General features: G+C 41.0%; 1 protein-coding gene across 2 annotated transcripts in view; it reads left to right on the forward strand.

Moving 5' to 3' along the window:
* The window catches only part of tbc1d22a (TBC1 domain family, member 22a), a 198895-nt gene extending 194363 nt beyond the window's left edge, over nt 1-4532 (forward strand). For both annotated transcript variants that reach the window (XM_049567332.1, XM_049567331.1), the window contains exon 14: nt 3143-4532. In XM_049567332.1, coding sequence (XP_049423289.1) covers nt 3143-3271 — 129 coding nt within the window. In that variant the 3' untranslated portion in view covers nt 3272-4532. The remainder of the gene's footprint in view (nt 1-3142) is intronic.
* Nucleotides 4533-10517: the final 5985 nt, after the last annotated feature.

Genomic DNA, 10517 nt, shown 5'->3' on the forward strand with positions numbered 1-10517 from the left:
TCACATTAGAGAAGCTGAAATCACAGATTTTCAAAAATAGATGCTGGCGTAGTTTCTGTTGGCTATTAATCTATCGTTTTAATTCCACTCCTTGTAATATTCACTAATGGAAATGTTTTCTTGGTTACTTGGAAAATTGAGTGTGATCCTTACCTACACCCATGCTGCTTGAGGCTGACAATTAGACAAATGGGCTTTGGCTAAACATAATAAAATATATCACGTATTGACTTCTCTAACCTTGCTCCTACTCCACCCTCTTCTCCTCTATTGAACAGTTTCAGATTTATCTTTATCTCTGTTTTCTTTTTTACATCAATGTTTGTCTTTATTTATCTGTTCAATACGAAAGCCCCAAGAAGCAAATGAGAAAAAAAATCTGGTGATCCATTTTCTAGGTCTGATCTAAATTGTATTCTCTCCTTTGTTAATGACTTGAGAGCAGGTGGGAAAATAGTTTCCCATTTCCCTTTTTTAATCTGGGAAAAAGGTGAAAAAAAAAAAGTTTGTTGGTGTCATACTAGTTTTGGCCACAAGAGGTTGAAGTAAAGATTAACAGCATTCACATTTTCTTCCAATTAAGTTTTAATTTCTCCATGCTCTTCAAACACAAGCATATTCATTGTGTGTTAGCAAGTTATGTAACACAACTGTCATGTCTTTCTTTTTGATGTAAATGTATGTTAATTGGAGTAATCTGCTGTTGGCCGATGACAAACACCTTCATATGACAGATTAAGTGACCATGATAATTACGCTGAGCAACAGACATTACAAATAAAAATAAGCTGCTGCATACTGAGAACATCTCTGTGTTAAGTCATGGGTTGTTAGGACTAGAAATCACATTTCCTACAGTGTTTTCAAAATCACAGGCACTCTTACTTAGGATGAAGTAAAAAGGTCTGAAAGATGGGTCAAGTAACGGAGTATGGTTTATGCTTATATGATTGGTAAAGTGCTGTTATAAAGCACCTGCTTGACATTTTACTTTGCTCTGGGTGGCAATCACTCTGGACCAGTAAATACAAGAAAACATGAATACTTTTAGTCCTGTTTGTGGCTGAAATTAATATTACAACAACAAATACTTTGGGCACAGACACACCAAGCCAGCAGTCAGCTATTTGTCAATGTCGGACTGTCTGTCGCCCTATTTTTTGTGGTGTGTCCCACACTATTGACACTAATTGGTCCGCGTTGGCTGTTTTTCGGCCTTGTCAGCATTTGGAATCAGAGTTGGACCCATTAGAGCCTATCGGTGAATTAAATCACAGGGTTCCTGTGGATCCTTTAAAAGTCTTGAAAAGCACTGAATGTATTCATCTAAAACATAATGCCTTAATTGGTACTAAAATGTCTTAAATCAATCTTTCAAAAGTCTTCATAAAATGCTAAAATATGGAAAGTCAGATTTTATGAAAAAAAAAAAATTTAGCTTTGCCTCGTAAAATCTCAAAATAATTGGTCATTTATAAAAATAATAATAATAATAATTTACACAATGCCTCTCGCAGTAATGTCACCAAAAAGTCAAGTTTTATATTACAGTAAATATTTGGGCCTTCCTTCCTTCTTTCATGTTTGTTTTCTTCAGTTTTGGCTATTGTGGAATTGGTCTTAAATTTAATTTCAGTGGCATTTAAAAGTTTTAAAAAGCTTTAAATGTCAATTGCCTTTAGTTGTAGGAACCCTCAATCACTCTGATTGTTCAGCTCAGTGCACAAGAAGAGAAACAGGAGTGAGGAAAGCAAAATTATGGCTAAAGTCAAAAGAGCTTGACAGTGAAACAAATTTGTTTTATGAATTAAGATTATTTTCTATCCATTGAAATTCTCGGCAGAAGCTGTTTGTAATTGTTTGTTATTGTTCACTGGCACATGGTATCATTTGTTCTTTCAGCACTGAGTCAGGTTGTTAATGTGCTAACTCGTTAACTAGGGTCTTGAATCCATTCTGTTGATCATCCTGTTCCCTTTCTGAATGACGAATACAGACTAGCGACACCTGTTGGTATGGAGAGTTATTTCCTCTTTCACAGGCACAGGACGTACGTGATAGTTGGCCATTGGCTGTAGTCTTTGGGGTATGTTCAAGCGCAGCTTTTTATCTGAGACTTAAAGCCTTTGCACACTGAGTCCATTTTTTTCATCCAAAATTTTTGCACGTCTAAAAATGAGTACAATCTTACGTTGTGTCAATCATGTTTGAAGCTTTCGTCTTGTCATTTAAAATTTGAGAACAGGTTCAATGTTCTGTGTTGTTCGCATCCGTCAGAGCCTTTAGAGACGTTTGACCAAGAATCAGTGATGAAAATGTGGCAGGTGGACACGGGGAGCACAGAATCATTTCATAACTCAGATAGCTACTTTCACCAGGTCAGATAGTAATATTTAGATGGATCATGATGAAGAGGAGTAGGATATGGACTGCACATACAATGTGAAGGACAGCTCTGCCCCTCTATGTAGCTGAGGTGCCAAATGAAAGACAGGGAGGGAGTGATGACAATCAGATAGGTAACTTTAGTGGAGAGAGGCAAAGGAGGGAATATGTCTTTTCATTTTGTCTCATATTGTGAATTTTCACAACAAATAGAACAATAAACGCATCAGAATCAGTATGCAAGGTTTCTGTGCGTATCGGTTTTGTTCGGATGATGGATTAAAACGCATCTGACGCATTGTTCCCTCATGTTTTTTGACATGTTTGAACGACAATAAACTGAACCGTGAACCTTGAAAATAACAGATTCAGTTTGCAAAGGCCTTTAGGCAATGTGAGGCGACACAACAGTTGGCCTTTATTGGCACTGGTTCTTTGATGTCAGTTTGTTGTGTCTGGGCCTTGAGAAAAAATCATCCTGACAAAGAAGAATAAAACTTGCCAAAAGCTTTTCATCCACCTGTTTAAAAGGAACTGAGACAGATTATCCTGGCATCACCTTTATTCCACCTGTTCCTCAGTCATAAACACAGGAGAGAACAATTTAGATCCGACTTTGACAAAATTAATTACTGGGATTTTTTTCTAACTCTCATGGTTTCTGAATCATTTCTGTTCTGAAACTGATGTGCTGTCTGTTGTGCTTCTTCTTTCTCTGACAACCTCCTAAACCATTTCTTCTCTCTTTTCTCAACAGGGTCTGATGATCCTCCTGCAGAACCTCCCCACAATGCACTGGGGCAACGAGGAAGTGAGCGTACTTCTGGCAGAAGCCTACAGGTTGAAGTTTGCCTTTGCTGACGCGCCCAACCACTACAAGAGATGATAAGCGTGGCTCTCCGCAGCTGCCCCCTTCTCCTCCCCCTGTCCTTCCTCCCCCCCCATATTCCTCCTTTCCCTGCCCTGCAGTCGTCTACTGAACTCCGAGGCCTCTATTCCCACAGGGATGGACCTCCCTTTTTCTTAACCTCCCTTTCCCCCATGTTGCCCAGTGGGCCTTTCAGCTACTAAGAGATTCGAATCAACCAATGACTGAGAGGACGTGCGGTGTAGCATTTTAACATGTTGATGTGGAGCCTTTTTTTTTAATTATTTTTGTCTGATCAGCTCTGAAATGTGCACTCCTTCAGTCCAGCGCAGAACCTTTCTTCATCACTGAAGACCTCAACTTTCTGTCCAAGTTTGGTCGACTTCAGGCCAGAGATGCAGGACCGTGAGCTCAGCACCACCGGGAGTTTAGTCCAGCTCTGAAAAATGTTCTTTTCTGCTAAAAAAAAACCCCCAACAAACTTTTTTCTGTTTCCCAAGGCCAAAATGTGACCTTTTTTCAGTTTGCAAAGACAAAGAAAGATGGCAATAGGGCACTGCGCTATATGGTTTACATATCTTGAGTCCACTCTCCTGGTCACAACACAACCCGAAGGAACATGACCTCTCCTGGTTTGCTTTTTTTTTTTTGCTCCTCCTGCTGCTCGCCAGGAGGGACACGGTTTGTTTGAGAGAGATTGTCAATCCGAGGGTGGGAAACATGTCCTTCTACACACCACACACATACACCAACTCAAACCCCCCCCCCTTTATCCCGCCCTCCCACCCACACTGCAACATCACAGTGTTTGAGTGTAAGACAGAGTGGTGAGAGGCCGCGCAGTCACACCACAGATCGACATCACTGAAGCTCATAAGCCATTTGGAGGAGAAAGCTACTTATTCCCTCTCAAGCAGCTTATATATGAAGGCCCGTGTCTTATCTATTAAGTATCCCTCCTCTCTGAACCTAGGACTACCTCAGAACACACAAGTAGGGACAACTAGAAACCCACGTACATGCATTTAAGCATATGTCGCTAAATTAAGAAACATGCTTGCATCAGTATGGAGTCAAAATAAACTATTTGAAGTTCAATTTAGAAATTCAATCACCCTCATGGGAGCTAAATCTGGTTTTCACAGGGAAACGAAGTGCTTCTTCACAGGGTTGTTTTTGAAGTAAAGATCCAAATGAACAATTTTGCCTTAATTAAGATACATACTGTCTTTGTTTACTCTCCCCTCTTCTCCTTCTGTTTTTTTTTGGGGGGGGGGGGCATATTTTCACGGGCGTACAAAAAATACGACTCACAGCGATCCAGTATGTTGTCTGTCGATTTGGTTTAGCTTGAAAGAGTCTTTTTGCTGAGAATAGGCTTCAGGAGTAACTCGCTTGATCGTTCGGTAAGCACCAATGAAAAGTGTGAAATAAATGTGCAACACTTAATGATTTAGTCCAAATACAGCCAAACACTCTGATTACACACTCTCTGAAAACTGTAGTTCCACCTTAAAAAAATGCAACTTTGATTCAAGTTAGGCCGTCTGTGCTGAGCCCAACAGTATCGGATGATCCTTACTGATGCGTCTTTCTTGACGCTTTCTTGCCTACAAACATATGAAAGCAGCAGGTGCACAGGTTTTTCTGCAGCCTCCACATTTAAAGAAGTCTTGCACCTTTTAAAGACAATTACATGTTTGATCCATATTGGTTCTTCTAATTAAATCATGTGTAATCAGTAACAATCAGGCCCCCAGGAATGCTGCTCAGCCTTGTTTCTAATTTTAGACACTCAAGGTATTGCAGCGGAAATATCCCCTGCTGCCCAAAAAGCAGTTTGTCCAAAGAGAAATCTGTAAACTGTTGACAGGACACCTCGAACTACTAAAAGGTCGGATATTACTCTTTCTATGATGAACTTTTGATCCCTGGAGGTTTGATATTTGTGAAACGTTTCTCGAGTCAAGAAAGGCGATTTAAAAATCTGTGACGTCATCACGATGTAAGGTCTGTGAGATGAGCGGGAACTTGTGGCTGGCCTGCATTCCCCTCAAGTTAACCCTCCAAGCTGAAACTGGACTGAATAAGCGCCATTTTGGGGTCCAGTTTCCAGATCTAATAACACATCCGTGGCACCAGTGCCATTTGAATAACCTCCATGTTGTCATAAAAAAGTCAGGGTGATCATGGTAATCAGGGTGTAGATGAGTGTACCATCGCCTTTTTTCTTTTCCTCCAAAATGCATTTTTAATCCACGAGGGTCTGACCCTCTGCTGTAAATACAAACACAGTGACGCAGAGCAGAATCATGGCATTAAATGTTGCGGTTAAGTTTGATTTTGGTTGGACAGGAAGTGCTTTGTTAACATGGTGGAGAAGCTGGTCTGAACTCCTCTTCAATGTGACAGAAACGTCGTCTGCGTAACTGATAACAATTATTAAACGTACCCTTTAATGTAAAGTACTTTTGCGTATAGCGAGCTGCACATACATGAACAAACAGCAGGTGAGTTATTAGGTGAATAGAACCATGTTATTCTCGTGCACATAACTGTCATAACAGTACCGTCGTCTTTCTCCTGTCTTTGTTGTTCATGAAGATCACATGGGACGTCTTACCCAAAGTCAGCAGCACCATATTGGTGTAATGTTGGGAGGAGAGGGTGGGTGGTTGTGGTGGCGGTGGGGGGTGAGGGGGGATGGGGGATGGGGTAATCAGACATTCATGACATAACACGAAGCTGTTAAAGTCTGGAGCCTCCTGTCGCGACTCCGCCAGGATCCATTATTGTCACCCCAGCCCGCAAAGACGGTGTGCGTAGGTGTGTGAAGGGGAGATGGAAGGAGAGAGGGACGGGGTTGTGTTTCTTTTGGAAGTTTCAGCGCTTTCTCTGTGAGAGCTGTCAGTCTTTGATCACACTTGGGATTTCTTTTTTACACAATCTGCACCAGTTTTCAAGAGCTCCCCTCATCTCCCATGCTCTCTGACAAGGAAAAACTGCACTTAATTTGAAAGTCTATAGCCTTTTTTTTCCTCCTCTCTCTCTCTTGCTCACTCTCTCTCTCTCTCTCTCTCTCTCTCTCTCTCTTTTTGTATGAGATTTATTCTTTCAATCAGCATTTTAAAGATTTGTCTTTTTCATTTTGGGGTTTTATTTTTTTATGCTGTTTACATGAGAAGCCTATTAAGTTGTGCCTGACTCTGGAGACATGAGACAACATCTTCGTTATGTTTTTGACCTCAAATGAACTTGAAAGGTTTTTAGATTCCTGCAAGCAATAGTAAGATATTTTGCATTTGCTGTGAAAAGACAGAAAAAAAATCATTTTCTTTGTGCACATCTTGTTTTGGGTGTTTTAGCAACCACAATGAACTGTTTAATAATACTATGGGCATTTTAATAGTTTAAACTTGGTAATTAAAGGTCCAGTGGGTCGAATTTAGGGGGATGTGTCAGCAGAAATGAAATATAACATAATAATTATATATTCTTAAGTGTTTAATCACCTGCAAATAAGAATTGTTTTGTTAGGATTACCTTGGAATGAGCCGTTTATATCTACATAGAGAGCGGGTTCTCGTCTGCAAAGATCAACATGTTGCACCGTCATGCTTCTACAGAAGCCCAGAATGGACAAACCAAACACTGGCTTTAGATGCTGGACACATTTTCCACACAAATACAACATGCTAATGTTATTAGCACAAGCCTATGGAATTTTACCTTGTAGAAATTAGCTTAGTGGCTAGCAGACTTTTCCTCTACTCATATGAAGCCAGGGACGACAGCAACATTTAACAAAGGTAACATTTAAAATTTGGCTCCATTACAACTCACAAGGTTCACCAACAAAACAACTGTCTTATACTAAACACGTTTTCCAAACAAATATAACATGGTAACATTACTAGCACAAGCCTGTGGCATTTTTCATTGTATAGATTAGCCAAGACATTTCCTCTACTCGTATGAAGCCAGGATAAATCACACACAAGACTTAAAATGTTATTGTGTGGAGGCTTTATTGTCTTTACAATTTATTGTTTCTTACCTGTGATATTAAAATAAATAAAAGCTTTGTTTCCACTGAGGGAAATGGTGTCAGCTTACAAAAATAGGAAGTCTGCATCGCTGCAACGTATAGTTAAATTAGGGTACAGCATCGATTTGAAGCAGAAGTATAAATCCAGCGGAAGAGACCTCTGCAGATGATTCGGCTCCTGGTTATAATTCCCTGGGGAAAAAAACTTCCTTAACAATAAACACTGAAGGAATTCTAACAGGGATTTCATTTTTGTCACATGGGAGAAATTTAAACCTAGATGCCTCCAAATCCCTCTAAATCTGACACACAGTTCCTTTAATGGTTGCTAAACCCCTCCACTGAACAGCGATTGTAACAAGGAGCAGCAGGCCTGTCACATGTTGAAGCAGTGTCCAATACCAAAAACACAATAGGCAAAGTGTAAGTAACTCCAGCCTGGAGTTGCTTTCACATCATCAGCTAACTACATTAGTTTGTGCGGTAACAGGCGATGGATACACAAATTTGGGATGCCTGAGTTGGAGGCCGACAGTTGCTGTACTCTGTGAATGTGTGTCTGTGAGCCATGAGCAAACAGGGAAGGATTGACCCCCTCCTCTTCCTCTCAGATCATTAGAAGAGTTTCTCTGTTTTTGCTGTACTGTAATATGCAGTAATTCCCCCTTAAAAAGAAGTAGCTGCCTACTTTGTGGAAAGAGATGGTTTAATAAACAAACACACATTCACATTCTACCAATCTCAAATTAGCCTGTAACCCACTGTCTCTCCGCACACACACACACACACACACACACACACACACACACACACACACACACACGTCTCCATGGTGATGAAGGCCTATGTCTATCTGGCTGGAGCCCGATTTTTCCATTAGCCCACACACACAGACACACACACACATAGAGACGAGCTTCAGACATTCTTTGGAGCATCTTCAGCAGGGTATCCTTAAGTAACATTTTCAGCTGCTTTCATTTCTTTTAGTTTTTTTTTTTTTTTTTTTTCCTTTTCGCTCTACTTCTCCAGACATGAAAATATATTGATGAAACCAAACTGATTTAAAAAAGAAAATGACAAAAACTCCTTCCCCCTGTGTCTTTTGCCTCTTGAGTACTCAGAAGAATCTAATAATACTAGAGCGTGTGGGTGACAGGAGTCTTGAATTTAAAAATGTGTACAGAGAAGATTTTGAAACAAAAATCTGTAAATAGAAAGTGTAAATAAATCCTATATATGACAACACTGCTTTGTGTGTACGTGTTTTCTTCGAGTGTGTGCACAATTACGAGTGCTGAGAGAACAATGGAGGGTATGCGCTCAATATTTCATATCTAATTGCAGTCAAACTCAAGGTATGATACACAGTGTTTCAGTGAGCCGAGAATGAGGATCTTTAATCTAGAGAAAATGCCTGTCTGCTCATGCATTAGCCTGCATGGCAAGCAGGCCACGCTACAATCTGTGCTAATGTGCCACATGTAGCTAATTGTATCCGCTGCATTCACACGCCATTCCCACATAACAGGTAAACACTGTTACTGATCTGATCCCTCTGGAGGAAATGGCAGCACCAGCTTGGTTAATGAGACTTTGCTTCTCTGTGTCTGTGTGTGTTTCAGAGGAAGAGAAGGAACGGAGAAGACACCAGAAAACGAGAGCCAGGCTGCATTCACTTGCAAATGAGACTACATACCTGCCTGTCTGTGTGTGTGAGTGTGTGTGTGTGTGTCAGTGTGTGTGAGCGTGCACATGCAGCAGCAGCAGCCTGCTGTAGAAGCTCCCTCGCTCTCGTTAGGCTGACTGATGTTCACACAGGCAGCCAATTATGGAGTGCCGGTCACTGAGGACTCCAGTCACTTCATGGGAAATTAAAAATACATTAAAACCAACAATGGTCGCAGGAAGGCGCCCGCTTGTGCACGTCGGCGTGCGCACACACACATTATGTGTGAAGAAAGATGAAGGAGGTGCCAACAAAGAACCAGCTGGAGCGCATTACGAAGTGAAAAAGACCTAGTGCAAATATTAGCAAAACCAACTTTTCTTTTAGTGTTTTCCTCACGGCCATTTTCCTCTCTCCATATTTGGACAGTATGTCACTGTTATAGTATCAGCCTTCCCTGTTTATCTCCCAATGCCCTCTTAACTCCCCCAATTTTACAGGCCTATAAACCACCACTTGCTAGCATGAGTCCTTTTCATCAAGGGCTGACACTGGCAAACATTGCAACATCCTGGGATCACTAAGGCAGAAATGTCGAGGCAGACTTCACGGCATTTTCATGGAATTCTAAGCCCGTGTCTGAAATCAATTTCCTGATTCAATTTTTGAAGAGAGGAGCTGCACAGCACCAGCATTATTGTCACAATGAAGGATAACACGCAGATTGAGGGTGTCTCTGGAGAGGATTTTAGATGCACTGTGGAGGCACTGGCAACTGTGATGTAAATCAGTTTCAATTTCAAGTTTTTGCCGAGGCAACCGAGGGAACCAAAAATATGTCGAGCGGTGAATGGAAAATTATTTCTGGCTGCTTAAGAGTGGCATATTTAATATTTAAAAGTTAGTACAAAAAGTATATATATGAGCTGCAAAAGCATCCTTATGATAATATCAACTTCCTCAAAGCATGAAAATGCTGTTATTCTGTCTCCATTATATCCACAGATGTGCATCAACCTCTGAGTGCGTCTGTAAGGACCTACAGCTTCGAACTAATTCACCCAGACCCTTATGTGTCAATTGTCAGAGCAGGAAATAGCTCCTAAATGGCCAACAATTTTCACAGAAACACACATATGGTCGCACATTTTGGAGTAAAAGCAACTTTCTTACGCTTGAAAATGACTCCCTGTTTCTGTTAAAATTTAGGAGAGCTCCACGGGTGTCCCAACATGTTAGGGGCTGCCAGGAGATGGTGCTCAGAGACACATGCTTCCACTCTGTGAGAGGAGTAATGTTCAATTAGGACTATGAGCTTATTTTCAGCCCTGGCATCCTCCAGGGCTGAAAAATGAAGCCAGTGCGGAAGTGCCAAATGCACTTCCTCAAATGGCCACTTGGAGCTGGCTCCAGAGGTGGATCCATCCCCACAGACCCTCGTGTTAAAATGCCCAACTTAACAGCAGAAAAATAAACATGTTTATAGCCTGGTACAAAAAATGTGTTTGGTCCCTTGGTCACATATTGTGAACAAAGCCAGGTGCCCT

The sequence above is a fragment of the Epinephelus fuscoguttatus genome, linkage group LG22 (genome assembly GCF_011397635.1).
Source record: "Epinephelus fuscoguttatus linkage group LG22, E.fuscoguttatus.final_Chr_v1".
Lineage (NCBI taxonomy): Eukaryota > Metazoa > Chordata > Actinopteri > Perciformes > Serranidae > Epinephelus > Epinephelus fuscoguttatus.